At 36.2% G+C, this 20,670-nt stretch overlaps 1 protein-coding gene across 1 annotated transcript in view; it reads right to left on the reverse strand.

The window, feature by feature from the left end:
• LOC137398006 (FK506-binding protein 15-like) overlaps positions 1–20,670 on the reverse strand; it is a 67,794-nt gene that overhangs the window by 24,101 nt on the left and 23,023 nt on the right. The window contains 6 exon segments of the mRNA XM_068084104.1: positions 10,154–10,271; positions 11,937–12,039; positions 13,490–13,668; positions 15,839–15,948; positions 17,020–17,269; positions 19,185–19,352. Coding sequence (XP_067940205.1) covers positions 10,154–10,271; positions 11,937–12,039; positions 13,490–13,668; positions 15,839–15,948; positions 17,020–17,269; positions 19,185–19,352 — 928 coding nt within the window.

Below are 20,670 nucleotides of genomic sequence, written 5' to 3' on the forward strand. Positions count from 1 at the left end.
CGGCCGTTTGCAAAATTTGAACATGCACAAACTCTTGCGTTGACCGCCGGCAGCCACCGGCGGTGCACTACGATCCGCGGCGTGGAGGTTCCCATTTTACCACAATAGCCTGCGGTGCTGTCGCCGGTGCTGTCGCCGGTGCTGTCGCCGGTGCTTTGCGGTGTATATGGGAACCGGGCTTTAGGCTTGCTCGAGCAAGCATGTTAACTCGAGTGCCCATCTCTGGGAACAACAGATCCAAAGAATTAGAAATAAGATGGGCATTAAGTCGAAAATCTAAAAGATATGTTAAGACAAGGGAAGAAAAGAATTGGATACACAATGAATGTGTTACGGACTCTCTATGCATAGGAGTACGCAATCGAGCTGTAAATAAGGTGTTCAAAATCAACAAAGTACTTAAAGGCTGGTTCACACTATATCGTCGTATGTCAGCGTTTTCCTTTCAAAATTCATCGTTGACTATGTGAACCACAAACCGATGGCATCGACGAAGCAACCCAAATTTGTCAGGAAAATTGGCAGCTGGCAAACTTTCCTGAGCATCAACGACCGCCTTTATAATGTGAACCATTTCAGCGATAGTAATTCCTGGTCGAAGATAGCGTGATTTATTTATTTCCGTTTATGATAGTTACTGTGGGACTAGTACTTGATACAAACACATGAAAATAAAGAGGTCTCTTTGCAAAAAATTAAAATGGGAAATGGGAACACTACGTCAGGGAGAATTTGCCGATGCAAACGCGGAACATCGTTATCATCGACAATAACCGAAATATTGCGGCATCAGCGCTGAGTATGGCGATATAGTGTGAACCAGCCTTAAAGTTTTACAGGCTTTCGTCTTGAATGTGACACATGGCCGTACAAGATCAACAAGCCAATTATCATACATTGGTGGCTTATGAGTGGCGATGAGTAGGCATATACCATCGTTCATAAATGTTTTAAGTTTTGAGGCTAAAATAACAGATTGCTTGTTTTACGAGAAGCACATTCAACGCATTCTAACAATCGTTCTTTGGATCCGTTCATAAAGTAATTACCATGTTCATTGTAATCACTGAAAATAGCATATAGAAGATAACTCCAAGTTTTTGGGTACTCGCACGACAATGATTTTTACAATGTCCCTTATTGTACTGTAGATATTGTTTGCAATTTTCTCATGCATACACCCCTAGATATGTGCAGGAAACCGGAAAGCACATTGACACCAAGCCTTAATTTAATCGTTCCTCGCTTCTTAAATTTCCATGAGGTGTTTGGTGTCTGAAGGGTTTTGAATGGCCCTTTGAGTCGTTTGCCATTCTGAACGGTACATATAGATATAGTAAATATATAGTAAATATATATATATATATTCACGATGCCGATGAGTGTAGAGTCTAGAGCCACAAGTGTGTCATACGTAGCTAAAACACAGCCAAGTTTTCAATATTTTTAGTAGAGTTGCCCCGATTTTGGTATCGGAATCGGTATCGGTGCCGATATGAGTGTCAAGTATCTGAATCGGTATCGGCCGATCTTTTCTTAAAAAATCTGAACCTTCCGATACTTTTTACAGATCAACCATTTAGCAGAAAACTGTATTTTAGCCTGCTATACTAATAAAAAACCATCAGCTGTAAGCTTCTAACTTTTACTTAATGAATTTCAGGCCTGCCACACAATTTATTTCATGTCTGGCATGTCTATAGCCTGATCAACACAGCGAAGGAAACTTTTTAGCCAGAACGTAAACAAAAAGTGTGGTATTTCCCAATTACAGCGATAGGTTTTATTGCAAGCAATCACGAACAAGATAACAAAAATGGGAAACAAGAACGCAGTGTAATATTTCTATTTACTAGCATTACGAAAGTAATTTAAACAGTCGGCGCATAAAGCTATCTATCACTCTCTTGATCCTGACGATACAATGGATCGTTTGTATTGTACAAAAAACGGTAACCCCAGTGGCGTATCGGTATGTAGCCTGTCCTCCAACATCTGTTGCAAGGGAATCCCCCTTCAGTACGCTTGGCTACATTGATAATGATGGAAGAAAAGAGATGTCTTACTGAGATAATTGAATCACTAACAGTTTTTAAAAGAAACATTGATTTGCTCTAAACTTGTACAGGCACAGCAGTTCATCCAACAATAGAAGAGGGACTTCGTTATCACAGATAGAACTGTACCACTAACAGTAATTACCTTTATTTACAAATTACAAGAAACATGGACTGTTTTGTTACTACATGCACGGTATGTCAGTATGTGAATATGTATATATTTTTTTCCATAGGCCTAAATGCAAACAAATAAATACAATAATATTCATGTTTTCTTTGCATTATGTTTGTATTTGCATAATAAAATGAGCTACTATCTATGCAACACAAAAGATCTGAATCGGTATCTGAATCGGTATCTGAATCGGATTATTTTTCAATTAGGATTGGTATATCGGATCGGTATCTGAATCGGCTGGTGAATTTAGAATCGGGGCATCTCTAATTTTTAGTACTAGCATTTTTTTCCCAAATTGCTATGCTTCCATGCCGATTTATCTTCAAGTAGAGTAATATTTTAAGGCTAAAAACTAGATTCTAAGCTAAATTCGGCCTTACAGTATTTCATACAGAAACCTTCAACCCACGGAGACAAAACTTATTAAAGAAATCAGAAAAGATTTTGGTATAACCTGCTCTTACCAGGAAGTCCATTTGCACCAAGTTTAATCCTGATCGCGAGTCTTAGAAATAGTGGCAACTTTGCCCTTGACATCGGAGACGCCATAACAAAATGAGCAAACGGTGAGAGCAGACAGACATACAGATACGCGAACAAGACAGAACTGTACTAAAAGGTTAGTCAGTGCCGCTACACGGTGTACAGATAGTCAGCAGTGGGAGTGAGTAATGCATTTCCTGTTAGCCTATCGATCTACAAACGAGTAAGGTTGGGTGCACCCCTTCCCTCATTCACATCTTACCCGACTGTTCACGATCAGCTAAAAGGGTTCAGGAAACAGAAAGTATTAGAGATTGCATAGATATTGGCTAAAATATGGTTAGGAATTCCATTACATAGAACTACGAGGTGAAGACAGTAGACAGCGAATAATTTCTCCACTTGACCTAGTTACGTAGCAGCTTGTACTACACACCAGGGAATCTATTTTGCATCTTTTTCTTTTGTAGGACTATGAGACACAATGCATGACACCGTGTGTTGTGCACAATTCATAGAGTGCAACTGAGAGATCATCGCATACAGTAAAAGGAAGCTAGTGTATTAGATGGAAGATAATGCATACAGCACGCCAAAGATAAAAATCAAAATGATTCTCTGCTACAACATGATGAACTATACAAAAAAAACGATAGTAGATGAAAATATCCACAAACACTACTAAGATGTTCCAACTTAACTAGTTTATAACGACAGACGCAATATTACATACTTACAAGTGGCTCGGTGTCTAAGTAACTACTGATAAAAAAATTGGTGCTGGCATGCAGGACAAGCCACGCCTACGATTGACAGTGAGCGTCTGCTGGACAAGCAGCGCCTACTACACGGGTAAATTACTAGGAGGCGATGAGCTGCGACGAGTTAAAAGGCAAGAAAGGAATTGAGAGATTGCTATAGACTTGTGGTGTATACTGAATAGTGAGTGGGCAGGATACGACACAAAGTGAATCATTAGCTAGTTGTGGGTGGGAATTCTCATCAGCAATGAACTCAATGTGACCTGGAGATGAGTCAAAACTTGACTACCTGAGTCAGTGTTAACCACCATCAACATTTCCTTTGAAAGTTCATAGCCAACCACTAGGCAGGGCATGGCCACACCGCAGCCGAAATGTAACCTCCAAAGTACACAAATCTCAGCCAAAGCAGATCAAGTTTGTGAAAAGTAGCCACACGATTTCCTGTGCTCACTTTCCTGTGCACAATTCCATTTATAACATTTTAACAGTAATAAGGTAAAGGCAATAAAGTAAAAAATACATTCGCTAAAATTTATTGTCCAATTAAACATGAAATTAAACCTCCAGCTTTTACTGAATTGCATTTCGGCTGCTTCAGTGGCTTCACCGAACCGAGAGTTCCGGCATCACAAGCGGCGATTCAGCTGCCATGTGGCCACGCCTTAGCAATACACTTCAGTACAATTAATGTCCAAATGTGATTTTTTACTTTTTGCTACTAATAAAAACAAGTTTTATTATTGAAGTATCCTATGTAGATCGACAGCCTGAAGACCAAAATTAACATTAACTCTGCCAGTTTCTTATTGATTCCAGTAGACAGGTTTACAAGCTAATGTCAGCAGCTCTGGGAGTTATGAATAACCAGTGGAGTTGAATGTCATAAAAATGATACATGTGTGGATCTCTTAAAAAATTTAGGATGCTATCAGACTCATGAATAAGTAGCATATGTATAAGGCAGTTGTGATATATGGACTTTAATATGGCAGCCTTCACAAGTTTTTGCGGGGGCACAAAATCATACGACCATTATTGATTAAGCTCTCAATGCATAATCACAAACCACAGCCTATGATTTTTACAAACAGGTAATGTTTACAGGATCTGACAATCAAACAGTTGCCATAGTGATGCACTGTTGCCGTGATACGCAAGTTTGCATAAATCCGCAAGCCATCCACAAGGTAGAAAGGGCACAAATCCGAACGTTTTGTTACTTGTTACTTGTCTTTATCGATTGTTCCATGCTTGCGAATGATATAATTAACACTTGCGCATGATGCGCAACAAAATGCTGCGCAGGCTATTCCATTTTAAACAATTTCACACGTCAATCGTTCGTCAATTAGAGCAGTTCCGAATGCTGCATGACGTGACATGACTGCATCGCTAATTATTGATTTATGTCGTAAAATTTCTTATCTTTAAAAAAAGCGCTTTCGTCAATCATGTGCATGCCCATCGAAACACTTATCGCATAGTAACTTAATGTGCACACAACTCCCAATCAGCATCATACACATAGAAACAGTGCATATAACAAATGTGTTTGATTAATGTTACACCTGTGTGTATTAGATTTGTCTACTTCTACCTCTCCGAGTAAGTAACATATCGATGGCAAATTATTGACAGTTATGTGAAGAGGACAACTCCCAAGTTTATGGACATGTATATACAGTCACACTTATACATACGAGTGCCCCAACTTGCGAAAAACGATAAGCAAGATACGAGCCGACTTTTACGTCCAAAAATGCTGCCAGTTTGTGACATACTTTAAACTACAAAAATGAATTTAACATATTTAATTACGATAAGAATGATCTGAAACATTTTATGAAACATTCTATTTGTAAGTCATTGAGTTGTTACAAACATGAATATCTTTCTCCATGAATTACTATTTGCTTGAAGAACTGCTGTAACCGTTACTCGAAAGACAGTCTTGCACACAACTTGTCACAGCGGAAATGAATACGATTGCCATCGAAACCCTCTTAATAAACTATGTCAGCCAATCACGGTTTCGTCGCTTCCGACATAGACCAACATGTTGGCTGTTGAAACCCTGTCGGCAAAGCATTGCCGACGCGAGGAAAATGCGCTGGCAACATAGATGACATACTTTGTTGGCGTGTGTAGCCAGGCCTTTATTTGCATCCTTATCTACCTAACAACTAATAATGTTTACCAACCCTGTTAGTCGATGACAATATACCCAGATAAGGCAACAGCAAGTGTGTCTGCGAAGCTAGCTCGAACGTTCCTAAGCAGACTGAGATGTAATCAGCAGCTTTGGGGGTTAGTTTAGCAACCTTGACATTGTTTAAATCTCATTGGCTAATTCAATTAGTGACATGTGCTTTTTAGTCTGCTTGTAACTGACTGAAAACAATCAATTCATAAATGTATTAACTTTTCAATGGCTAATGCAAACAGAGGGAGATATTTAAAAATAACAACAACTTAAATGGGTAATATATTTATTATATATATGTTTATATTATATATATTTTAATTATCTATATATCTACTGTATACATTATAGCATGTAAATAAATGTATATATATATAAATATATATATATATATAAATACAGACACTGCTCTTATTATAGTAAATATTTAGACTAGCTCAAGTTGCTCAAATTCATTAGGTGAAGAAACTTAGCCAATTGAAAATAAATTGCAAAAACTTTTATTATTACATTCACCTAGTATTCATATATATTCACATACATAACATATATATATATATATATATATATATATATATATATATATATATATATATATATATATGTCTATGGCATATATATATGTCTATGGCATATATATATATGTCTATGGCATATATACGTATATATACGTATATATATAAATATGTATATAAATATATATATATATATATATTTGTGTATATCTAGCTGGTGCAAATATGGATGTAAATCATAGTAAAGAAAGAATCAGGATGTGTTACAATGAAAGCCTTGTTATGATGTCATTGGACAAATATCACTGACTTACAAATTGGCCTATCGAGCCAATTTTTAAACAGATCTTTCATCTTTAGAATACTCTACAATCTGCCCTGCCCACCACGAGGGGAGACATGCTTCACCTACTGAACACTCCATGATATAGCTATTAACCATTTGCTGCATTGTTCCAACCACTTCTCAAGGTGAAAACACATTAGGCGATATTAAGCGCGATATCACGCTGCGTGGTGCAAATCTGCGCTAGAAATCGCTCATGCATGCACAGCCATAACTTTAGACTTTCTATACACAACTTTATCGCTAACAAGATGCCATTCGACTGGTTGGTTTTTCCTAGAAGGCACTTTTATGGCGGGTAATTATTTCTTATCGATATTCACCAACGTACAGCAGCCATAATTTGCTATTTTGTTATGATTGAAATATCATCAGAACGAACACTGAATTGCTAATAAATTTAATAAAATCACTCTCAGTCCTGTACGCCATAACAAACAAAAATTACAAAAAATCCGAGATGAAAACCAACATTTGGAGTCAATCGTTGCGCAGGTTGACCATCTTGAGAACGGTAAATATTTAATATATTAAACATGAAAAACTGCTTCAAAATAAAATATATACAAAATCATAAAATATTACAGTTAAAAATACAAAAAATCGTTTTTTCTCATGTCTTCTCGTAGTGTACAATCCGTGAAAGTGAAATAGGTTTAATAACAAAAGCAGAAGTTGTTTACGCTGTTGCTTAGATGGCGCCATATTGATTTACCTAAATAAATTAGCAACACCGAAGAAATTAGTGATTTGGAATTTTATTGGCATTTTGTGAGTTCCAATTATATCGTTTGCTAGTGAATCGCTCAAGTGTGTTTATGCACACACCAGCAATATCTCCACCCTCTTCATGACGCTCGTGATAAAATCGCCTAGTGTGTTTGGACCTTCTTAGTTTCGTCAGTAGTTATATGTGATTTGAAAATGACTCTAGAGGTCAACATTTACGACTTATTCCATGGCTTGTTTTATTAAAATTTCTCCTCTTTAAAAATGGATGCTTTGAGAAAGAAAAGATCAAACTTTCCTGTTTAATTTTCAATTTAATTTAAACTTAAACTGGTACGCTGGCCGTCCCGTGTGCCATGAGAGATCATCATATGTGATCAGAATGTGCACAATCACTTCAAGATACTGCATGGTAGCTGAGTTGCGCAGTTGGTAGTGTGCTTTGCTTCAGGTCTAGATATTGGAGTTTGATTCCCGCGCGAGGCAATGTTTTTTCCTAAAAGCTCTTAGCGTGGCTTTGGACAGGCACGGCTCTTATTATAGTAAAGATTTGCCTTTTTTATTCTCGTCATTACTCATTATTGAATGTTTGTTGAACTCATATGTTTCAATGCGATGCGCACCTCAATTTCATTCTCCAAGTTATAAAAAAAATGTTTCAATGTTTTTGCGGAGTGTGACTGCGAAAATGCTGCCCTAAAGTACGCTGAGAAAGGGCTGAATAGGGGCTAGATGAATTAGCTGATTTTTATTTAGACAAAGTTATAAAATTTTTGAAATCTCAGTAATTATTCGAGGTGAATTTTACAAATTCAAAGCGTGTGATATTGTGTGTTATACATTAATTCATTCAGGCCTGTTCCCAGTTATTACGGGAAGAATTGTATTCTCCTAGGGCCTGATACCGGAATCTCCGGGTTAAATTTTGATTCACTCTATTGCTTAGCTGTTTAGGTACATCGGTTTTATTTATTCACTAAACGAAGTTTAAGAGCCTGGGCAACATTTTGATACCAAATATGTTATTGGACAATAGATTTTTAACTAACAAGTTACGTGATAGATATTAACTGTTCTGAAAATTTGCTGATTGCCGTTTTGGAAAAAGTTTATTAGGACGATGGCAAACTTCTTAAGTGAATCAGATGTGGTAATCAGCTCAGAGGGAAAAATAGCAACACAATTAATGTTCAAGAAAAAATTGAGAACTTATTAATAGAAGAAGGTAAGTTTTATGTGGCTATATATAGAATTTTACCGAAAAATAAAACGATAAAAAGCCGAAATTTTTGTTGTGAATTTCGAACAAACTATATTCTAACAGCGTATGATATGGATTTTTTCATGATACATAATGATACATACATGATTATAACATTTTCAATCAAATAAAATTTAGATTTTTATTGATTTTTAGAACTCATCACTTGATTATCCTATAATAAATAATAATTTTATGATTTTTTTGTAGAACTACAAGAACTACCAAAGCCAAGAAAATACTGCATCAATTGATTTATAATGAGAGCAAATGTGCATGGGTAGTTGGCATCAAATAACTCTAAATGTCTCATCATTTTTTATGAACACATTTTTATATATATTTTATATATATATTTTTTATACACATACATGTATAAAATGCTCCTTTTTCATGCATCTTCATTTTTACTGCAGTTTTTACAGTATATTTTACTGTATTTTTACATATATTTTCCTTGCTGGTGATTGTCTGTTAGCTGGTAACTTATTATCTTGTTTTATGCATAATATATCCATAATAACCTCTGCAATGCATTTCAATATAAATTAGCAAGCTGTTCGATTACGTAATTGATAAAACTTTTAGCGACGTAGTGTTAGTTAGAAACTTGTAACACCTGTTCTATTACTTGGAATTGAGAAATCTTTTTTTTTATTTGCTGCTGATAAAGCTCCCTATCAATCTAACATAGTCCAACAATGTCACTGCCAAAAAGCTGCTTGATAGCTGCTTTGAAACATAAAAATTCACCTTGATCAAAAATATTTTTCGCGGAAGGATTAGAAATTGTGGTTAGTAGAATTTGTAAAGCTACAAAGATATTTAGATCAAATTGTAGCCTGGAATGTTTCCGTTAAGCTGCAAAAACAAATCAAGATTATTTTGAAAATTACTGTATTTATACTCAATTTCATGTAGGTCCATTTTAATTGTAAGGCTACTGAAATATTGATTAGGTTTGGGGGGGGGGCAGTCAACCGATAACTAATTAGTGCTGAATGGGTTAATAATATTGAAGCACATTCATTGTGCTTTGATGCTTCAAGCGGGTTTGGAGTTGCTTCCACTACGAATAATATTAACAGTAAAATACAAAAGCATTTGATGCGACTTCACTTCGCTAAATTCGAGCAAAAGCATTCACTGTGAGACAGCGAGTCCACTTTAGCAAGTTTTGTTTTAAGGAACACATCGCAAATCATGGAAACATCTATATAGTGTAACTCTGAATTGTTGAAGCGGTAGGGTGCAACTTTGTTGGCAGCGGGCAACTCCAAAACCATTCCAAAAGTAGAGACGCATTGATTGTATTTTGTGCTGAATGAAGACTTAAAAACCCTCAGTTTCAGCTGTACTTGGAAAATGAATATGTGGCTGATAGGTAATACTCCTCGGCATAGAAAAATTTCACAAAAATTACCATTTTGGTTGTTTTTTCAAGGTCAATCGTCCGATTAGTTGGCCACAGAGTAGCTGTGCAGGACTGAAAGTATTAGATACCCTAAACACGGCTGCAGCGCAAAAAAGACATTTAGTAAAATTGATGCGTAAAATTGTTTACTGTACAGCACGTCCGATCCCTAAACTTTAGTAGTTATCCCCTCGACTAACCTGACAGTACAGCTATTTGCTCTTTCATTTCTTGTTCAGACTTGCGCAGCTCTGTCAAGGACATTTGCGCTTTGCTCAGCGTAGACATAACTGTACTCAGCTTAGAGGTAAGTTCAACCTGCGGGCAAACACAGAAGCTATTAAACTGTTTCTAACAAGAACAGTCTGCAGGAGAAATGTGAAAGCATTTCTGTCACACGTCAGAAATTGGCCTTAATGCACCTTCATTAACCTAAATATTAGCACAAGCCTACAGCTAGGCCTGCAGCATATGACATGAGCCTTATATGCATGTCTGTGGGATAAGCTGCAACACAAACGACGTAGAGAGGTTTGCAATCGAGATTACGTCTGAATATTTGTTTAAACATGGTTTTCTACTTGTGCTGCACCTCACTTGCATTGACTCATTCACAAAATATAAGAGTCCTTCAGATGAAAGTCATGAGTAAACAACTCCTTATTTGTCCTTAATTCGTTAGGATGAGTGATATGGGAGGAGTTTAGAGTAGCTACTTGATGATTGGCTGATTCCTAATTTCTTGATACTAGTGTGCCGTGTGTTCATCAAGTGTAATAACTATGCGCATAATTATTCCAAAATGCTGCCAAGGGGTTGATTGTCACAGTTGGTAAAGTGTCAATCTGCCATGCTGGAAGTTGCGAGATCAAACCAATCTTTCTCCTAACCTCTAAGCATGCCAAAAGACGGATGGCCACGACTCTTATTATAGTAGAGGTTAAGGATGATGAACGGCAGTAAGCGAAACAACAAATTCTAGTCATAGCCTAGAATAGACATGCTTAAATATAAAATGTAAAAGCGCTTACGATTGGCGACTTTGACTAATTTTTGCTACCCAGCAGAGGAAACGCTGACGTATGAAATTTTTGCTTTAACCCAGTGATGACAGACCTCCTGTCACCTACACTTTGATATTTGTTAATTCATATTGGAGGCATGGCTGAACCTTAACTTGATCTCGTTAGAACTTTTTGCTCATTCAGATTGAATCATCTCACACGCCGAAAGCTCTTTGCTGACGACCGCTCTGTATTTTTGCTGTGAATGCTAGAGTTTCTGTCATAGAGAATCAGACGGAGAATTCATGTCATTAAAATCAGCAGGAAAAATTCTGCACAAGAATCAATGTGTTTGACCAACAAGAGCAAATGTTTAATTATGTTTTTAAGTTTACCGAAACCGGATGCGAAAGAAAGGCGCTACTGTTTTTGCAGTTTGACCAAAGGTCAGACCCCAGTTTCTAATATAACAAATTGAGTCATCAGAAATATCCAAGCCCAGTGCTAAAGAACTGTCCTAGCAGAAATGTGTATAAATCTTCTTTTCATCAATCCTAAACCAGCAATATAAAATTTCTGAACTGTAATATTAGGCTGCAAATTATCAGTAAAAAACCTGGTTTAGCTTTTTGAACAAAATAATAATCCAAGGTCATGAATTTATTTTGCAAACCATTTGGGGTGGATATGTTAACCCTGTGATCCGTGGTCAATGTTTTTGCATAGGTACTAAGGCTTTCCGTAGTGAAAGAGTTAATAATTTCTTCGAATGGCTATACTTCCCGTATAACAAGCCCAACAAACCAATCAAAACTAGAATTTGGTAGCTACAGAAAGGCTGTTTACAAAACTGATCTACTTAAATCTCATATATTCCTACCGCAAAATAGCAAAATGGTGGGGCTCACCCAGAGCCATACGCTTGAGCCACCTGGTCCTAAGGCTATAAAGAAATAGAAAAGCAATGCAGCGCCCCTACCTTTTCCTGCTCAAGCTCCAAAACTTTGGCTTGACTCTGAGTAGCTGTACTCTTGTACGAGTCATTCCTTTGTTCCAACATTTGATTACTTTGTTCAACGTGTCTACAAGTAAAATTTGCCACTTGTAGAAACCAAAGCTAGACTAAATTCTTCAAATCCAGTATGACTGACAGTTGGACTATTGTTAGCTGATTTAATCATTCACTGATTTATCATCTTCATTCTATTTCAATGTTATCAATACTGAAACCCTGGAGGTCCAGTGTGCCAAGAGAGATCACCAGGTGTAATAACTATGCACATAATTATTCTGGAATGCTGTCAGTCTAGTGTGTTGTGAGAGATCACCAGGTGTAATAACTACACACATAATTATTCTGGAATGCTGACAGTCTAGTGTGTTGTGAGAGATCACCAGGTGTAATAACTACACACATAATTATTCTGGAATGCTGTCAGTCTAGTGTGTTGTGAGAGATCACCAGGTGTAATAACTACACACATAATTATTTTGGAATGCTGTCAGTCTAGTGTGCCGACAGAGATCACCAGGTGTAATAACTAAATCAACTATCAACAGGTGTGCTGATAAAGTACTGAGAATAAATATGGGCACAATTATTCCGGCAAATGAAAAAGTGGTCAATTGGCCTAAGTGCGAGTCTACTGAGCTGAGTGTTGCAAGTTCAAATCCCCCTTATAGCGCTCTTTTATCTCAACCTTCAACTCTTTCACTTCAGCATTGAATTCTGACCAAATGATTATTCTGTCCAAACTAAACTAATCCAAATGAATTTTTCAAAAAACTGATATACCGCTGGTAATTTAAGCAATATCTCGAGAATAAAAACAGATATCTTTTTACTGTAATATGCATCTCATTCAGAAAATAATTCTCTACAAGATAAGTATAAAATTGTTTAGTGAATGCCACTCTCACAAAATTTCTGACGCTTTAATTGCGTTGAACAAACGCGGTATTTTTTCTTATTGCCATGACGATAACGATCTGGTTTAGAAATTAGAAGATTAGAAATTGCCGTCTTTCGCTATTTGACCAAAATGCGGACCCCCTTACTTAGCATAAAAAAGAATCTCACTGGCAGAGATACGTTTAGGTTAATATTTGCAACCTTTTTCTTCCATCTTGAACCAAAACCGCAATATAATGCGATGAATTCTGAATAAAACGAAACCTAATTCGTTCACTGTTTTTTTTTGGCGAAATGATAGCCCAATATCCTAAGTTTACTGTGACAAAATTTGGGTCAATCTGCGAATATATATTTGATCGATATTTTGTATCGGTACTGAGACGAAAGAGGGTGAAGAAGGTTAGATGCCATTCCTGTCACCCCTTTTCTGAGTATTGAGCTATGGGAAGGTCATTTGGTCTTGAATCGCTCATGTGCTATGTATTATATGCAATCATGGAAGAAATCATGGAACACTTGACATACAAGTCAAGTGTTTTAGACTACTAGATCAATAACTTCTATTGAGACCTTGACCAAGAACACTGAAACGAGAACGTACTATTTCAGATACTCACTTTTGATTGTCTTGAAGAAGAGAAGAGATCTTGATATTCTGCTCTTCGACCTTCTGTGATTTTTCGGTAACTTCTAGCCTCAGTTTTTCATTGTCTTTGATTATTCGGTTGAGGTTCTCAAGCAGAGTTCGCGACTCCATATTCGGGATGCTTGAGGTCGTCATCTGTATGGCTTGAATCTGGCATAACAATAGAATAACTTTTCCTTTCATGCTTTGCATGACCAAATAGCGATTTTCTCAAAATTATTCATAAAAGCGTGTCTTGTATTTAGCGAATTATGCCTCAGCTAAAGAAAAGTTTTATAAACTCATTGATACCTTTGCTAGTTATGCATCAACTCAGCAAATAGTACTGAGCCCAGGGATCCTTTTTTATGAGAGAGATACATTAAAAATGCCACAAAATTGCTTTCTACTAGATAGATACACTAAAATAGACTAAAAGGGATGTTTTCTATGAAGGAAAACTAAAACAACAAATAGCTATAACTTAAAACTCATAATTCTATGAAATCACCACAATTTAGCAGGGACTATAGAGCATTTCAAAATTATTATAAAAGTTACAAAGAGAATACAACTCCGTGGTAGACCACTAAATAGTACTTTAAAAAGATGATCAAGAAAACACTCGGACAATATTTTTGTAATGTCAAAACTTGAAGGTTTGCATGCAACAAAATTCACATTATAGTTATTTGGTATCAAAAGATTCACCATGTCTTACTCTGTTGTGTTGTAGGTGCCAAATATGTGAAGATGTGATTACAAGCTCTCACAAGCTCAAAAACGAAAAGCCGCCGTAGATTGGAATCTCTTGATTTCGATGACGTATCCACGGATTTTGGTTATTGTCTTGTCACGTGACGTTCTCACGTGAATTGAGCGGCCAATAAAAAAGTCAATATAAAACTTATCGTAGCAATAATTTATGACAAACACTTCGGGTTTTACCTAAGACCCCGTATCGAATATAGATGCTCGCTACTTTACAGTTTCAGCTTGGACATTCCGTCCGACAATTCAACGTACAATTAAAGGTTGACTTGCCACAAAATTCACATTACACTTATTTGGTATCAAAAGATTCACCATGTCTTACTCTGTTGTGTTGTAGGTGCCAAATATGTGGAAATGTGATTACAACCTCTTAAAAGCTCAAAAACGGAAAGCCGCCGTAGATTGGAACCTCTTTATTTCGATGACGTAACCACGGAGTTTGGTTATCGTTTTGTCACGTATGTTCTCACGTGAATTGAGCGGCCAATACAAAGCTCAATATAAAACTTATCATAGTACTAATTTATGACAAACACTTCGGGTTTTACCGAAGACCCCGTATCAAATATAGATGCTCGCTACTTTACAGTTTTGTTACGGCATTATTCAATCGTCAAGTCGTAATCTGATCATGTGACCAAATACTTCGCAAATAATTTTTGCAGCACTTTTCAATTATCACAGGTAACCAACAGGCTCGTCATGATTATCAGACAATGATATGTACTCATTCGAGCTAAGGTTAAAAAGTTTAACGAATTTTTACGGTAAGTTATAAGATATCACTGCTAAAGGTGACAGGATTACAATGACGATAAAACAGACGCGTAAGAACAATAGACATAGTTTTATTGATTGCGTGAAGTATATTTGTGAAAATATTTCGACGAATAAGGTTGCAAGAAAGTGTAAACAGAAACCGTCTCTCACAGCTACATCACATTTGAGCCGTTTTGGAAAGGGAATCCAAACTATGGCAGTTTCGTGTGGCTGCGATTTTCTGTTCGTTTTTGAGCTTTTAAGAGCTTGTAATCACATTTCCACATATTTTGCACCTACAACACAACAGAGTAAGACATGGTGAATATTTTCATATTAAATAACGGTAATGTGAATTTTGTTGCAAGTCAACCTTTAAGGAACTAAGCAACGCATGTCTATAAAATCAATCAATGCTCTGAACCATGAGTCACATACATGGCTACACAAAGAAACAGAGAAAGCCTCCCTACTGACAGCAACTCTATGTATTTAGCTGTCGGGGAGAAAACTGGACCTATGTTTAACTACCGCAACATTTCATGGATGCCAAAATATACATGTATCAAATATAAAAAAACATAACTTTTATAAGATTGTACGATAGAATTTCCTTTGCGAAAGTTAACCACTTAAGGTAGCTCTAAAATTACAAGGAATTTTTTTGCAAAGATTCAAAATAGAAACATCCTCCTCCAGAACTAAAATCCACCTGCGGGGCTAGAACTGACGATACACATATGGGAATACTTCAAATCCACTCCGGAAAAATATACCATGTCTAGCCTTAGTTCCAAGTGAAACCAACCTGTTCAGAGAGGTTGTCTAACTTCTTCCCTATCTCTGCAGAGCCATCCATAGAACTGTTAGTTGCTGATGAGAGATTTAGCTGTCCTTGCATAGCATTCGGCGGTGTTGCTAATAAGAATGCGTCAGAATTAGCAGAAAGTAAAATATTCTGACGATATATCGGAGTTATCAAGGATATTAGACTCAGTGTCCAGTCCAAGTAACAGTCACTACTATACGTGAAGTCTTTGAGAAAGACTGAGTAAAAAGAATTTGTTCACACTTTGTAGAAGCACCTGTGTATGTAGTCAGATTTCAAAACACTCCCTACTTCAGTAACAGAATCTTCGCAAGCAAGCTATTCAATGGATGAATATTTTTTTCTATATTCTATATAAATCTAAATCTCAAAGTCAGTCATTCAGTGTGTCCAGCTGTAGCTATTAAAATCTAGGAACAAAACATTCACTTCATGCTGGATTTGATATTGGAACCTCTCGATTAACCAGGCAATTACGTAAGCAATTAAGCTACGCAAGTCGTTATCTATATGAGTAGTGATCTTGGTTGAAATACACTAAAGCTTGCTCTTACGGCTCTTATTAGTAAGTTTAGCAATACGGATACCAACTTACTCAAATTAGTCATTGGCAATATGCCAGGCTAATGGCAAGTAGCAGGCAACTACATTACCTGCCACTGTTTATAAGCAGTTTTTAATACCCGTGCAACACCGGGCAGTCGGCTAGTCCAAACTATATCTTGCTTCAAAAATGAATAAAAGAAAATAAACGTATATTTTCAAGTAGCAGACAAAGATAAAATAAACGTTAAAAAGTACCCGAGAAAAACACTGGAGAGGTGAAACCGCGAAAATTTTCCTCACATGATTGATTTTTAAAGCATTTTCTCTTTGACTTCATCACCTGTTCCGAGGTGTTACAAAATCAACAACAAAGATAACCAAAATCTTTATAATAATTTTATAGAGTTGCGTATCAATTGATAATAATTCCATAGAGTTGTTTATAAATTGATAATAACTCCAGAGTTCCACACAATTTCATACTAAATCCATAGAGGTGTGCACAGCTTCATAACAACTTCATAGAGTTGCATGCACTAGAGCATAGGCACAAAAATATACTCCATGTAATAAAAAATTGAAACTGAGTTGAAAAAAGATTAAACAAGACATACCATTCAAAATCTGTGGTTGTTGGCCTATAGCCCAAGGCTGTGCCATGCCTCCCTGCAACGCCTGCTGCATTGCCTGCTGCGGTGTCATCTGGGGCTGCATTGCCTGCTGCGGCGTCATCTGGGGCTGCATTGCCTGCTGGGCCATGAAAGCTTGAAACATCTGGGTGAGCTGGGTCTGAGCAGGGTCGGTGACAGGGTGAGGGGTCATGCTGGGGGAGTAGTTGGTGGGGGACGGTCTGTGGTGTATAGGCTGCACAATAGAATTAACTCTGGGTAGAGAAACATGCATAGAGCTAGAAAATGACCAATCAGTGTATATATAAATAAATATATATAAACATAAATAAATATACATAATTATATAAATATACATAATTATAAAAAATATGTACATAAATATATATATATATATGTATAAAATCAATAAATCAGACTATAGCTTTAGATAAAACACATGATTACTAGTAGTTTCATGCTTGGTAAGAGCAATCTTAAGATTGCTCTTACCAATTTTAACTTGCTCTGGTTTTATCATTGAGCACTCTGCTCGGATCTTACGGTTTTACTCATATATATATATATATATATATATATATATATATACATATATATATATATTAATATATATATATATATATATATATACATACATACATACATACATATATATATATATATATATATATATATATATATATATATCTGAGTCAATCACACCAATTAACATGTGGCCTTACACAGCGAGTTACTATTCTACCTTTACCATTATTTTATACTGCTTCAGGTCAAAAACAATCGAACACAGAGTACCATTACAATAGAACAGTTTTCCAATAGACTTAACCAAAACCTCTGCATTTACTAGTTTTATAGTTGATGTTAAAAGTCATTTGTTAAGCTTAGATTAATCCAGACTCGCTGTGTTTGAGTGCCAATTCCTGTGGGCCTAGCGCCTTGACTAGCTGCAGTGCTACTGCGCATGTGGACCTCATCATGCCTTAACAAATAGGAACTAAGCTCTCATTTATTTTGTTTAACTTATCAATATTATAATCCTATCTTCATTTTTGCTCAATGTTATATTTCTACTAATTAATGAAATAAAATACACACACACACACATGCATGCATGCACACAAACACACGCATACTTAAATATGACAGTACAAGTATTTATACAAACGCTACTGTCAGTAACAAAACTTTAAAATCACCAAACTATAATTGAATGGAGTAAAGATGGCACAGCCTTCACTCTACTAGCACCAATTCTCTTTGGCCAATCTATCTGCCAACATGAGATATCATAGTAGATAGTTACTCTACTCACTGCTTCAGCAGGGTGTGGCTGTGGTCTTATAGCTTTACTGCTCTATTGTTTTATATCTATACAGCTTCACAGATTTAAAGCTATACAGCTCCACAGATATGATGCTATATAGCTATGATGCTGTATAGCATCATAGCTAGATTTCATAGTTTTATAGCCTCATAACTGAATAGCTTTACATCTCTATAGCTTTGTAGCTATATAGCATCAAAGTACAACATCTAAGTCATCAATTTGCTATCCAGTTTCGTTTTAATAATTAAAAAGCTAGCCATTCACAAATCCCATAACTTACAATGGCTGACATAGCAGAGCATTAATTTAGAGTGAGGGAACATGTAATGTTTTCAAAGAGTTGATACTATGATCCAATTAATCAAAGCGAGCTTATTATAACTTGTATTTAAAGGGAATTGCTCTACATGGATAAACAGCAACAATGAACGAATAGAGTTGAGTTGCTTTTTTAATATTGAACCGTCCAATCAAAATCACTGAAAACTGCTGCCATTGCCATAAACTAGCGGCTAGCCCATCCAGCTATTCATGCCCGCAGCAAATACATATCAACATAAAAATGTTACATGATGATAGCATTAGTTAATTACATATTTATTATCCAATCAATATAGAGGTTAGTTTGAGCCTGATTGAACCTATTTGGTTTCAAGAAACTCAGCTAAGCCAAGATGGTTCCCTCCAAACAGAGATATTCAGACATTCTGTTACAATCTGGTCTTCATCTTATGCAGTGTACTCCAACCATAATTGACAGAAAACCCACAAATACTCTGTCGGATTGCCGGAAAATGAACAAAAAAGGGCAGACAACTACCTGGAATGCACTCTGTGATGCCTGACGAACTGGAAACTGTCCAACAGGATGGGCAGTAGCAGGGTGGGCGACAGCGGGGCTGGCATACGGATGGTACTGGTGGTCAGTAACAACCTCTGGCTGCCTCTCTGATGTCATGGAATGCACACTGTGTACACTGGCTGGCCTCTAAAATATGCATCTTTTTATGTCATTAAGCTAGCAACTGATTATACAACACAACTTGTATTTGAAGGGTTACTGAGGTCATACGTTAAAGTATTTTATCAAAAAGTATACATATTTTTCTATCAATTGAGATTTTTTCATGATGTTTGAGGTGATCTGACTGTCAGGATGTTTCAAGATTAAAATCGACAAAATTTGATCCCGGTTTTAAAACGCTCAGAAGAAAAATATGTATGAAATGACATCACTAGTTGTTATCGATGCGATAGTTGGTACTAGAACTTATAACCAATATGCGCGATTACTGAAATCATTTTTGGAGAAGACTGGGCATGTCTTTTTTCTGAGCGTTTTAACCACGATTAAGTTTTATCAACTTTAATCTTGAGTTTAAGCTAGCAACTGTTAATATGACATAATTTGTTCTGCAAATGGTTTACTTGAGTCAAATTTTAAAAGATGTTATCAGAAAGCATACATATTTTTCTTTCAATTAAAATTTTGTTTCTTGTTTTAAGTGATTTGACAGCCGGGATTAAAATAGACAAAAATCAAGATTAAAATAGACAAAACTCAAGATTAAAATAGAAAAAACTCAAGATTAAAATAGACAAAACTCAAGATTAAAATAGACAAAACTCAAGATTAAAATAGACCAAACTTGATGGCGGGTCAAATCCTCAGAAGAAACAGATGTGCCCAGACTTCTAAAAGATTAACAATAGATGCGTCAAATGATTTAAAAATAATTTGGTTAGAGTTGTCTCATTATTTCCCTCCTAAAGCTGTGCACACATAGTTGGTTGGCTGACATTACAAAAATTAACTAAAAGTTCAACACCTACAAAAGCGGTGAAAAATGAAACAGGAAAAAAAACTAACACAAAATTTTCAGCCACAAAGCAAATCCAAGAACTTACGGTGATAAAATGGGGCACCATCTACTTGGAGCACAGCTTATGCGCGCTGATGTTTTCAATGGTCTAACAATTAAAACTGGTCACAAAAGTTTTAGGCTCAAATAAGAGGCTAAATAAGTTTCTTAGTTGGCTCACCATAAAACACGCTGAACATTAAGTAAAATCTGCGACATCTATGCAAAGTATCATATTCCAAAACCTATAAGGTTTGGAATATGACACTTATAAAAACCTATAGGTTTTTAAAAACAAAAACCTATATTAGTAAATCATCATTACGCAATATATCTATTAGTAAATCCCATTATGTCATACAGTGTGTCTGTCTGTATGTCTGTGTAATCGCAGACTAACAGACAGACAGTCTATACATTTTCACATTTTTTGTTGATTTTATC

Source organism: Watersipora subatra, chromosome 6, assembly GCF_963576615.1.
Source record: "Watersipora subatra chromosome 6, tzWatSuba1.1, whole genome shotgun sequence".
Classification (NCBI taxonomy): domain Eukaryota; kingdom Metazoa; phylum Bryozoa; class Gymnolaemata; order Cheilostomatida; family Watersiporidae; genus Watersipora; species Watersipora subatra.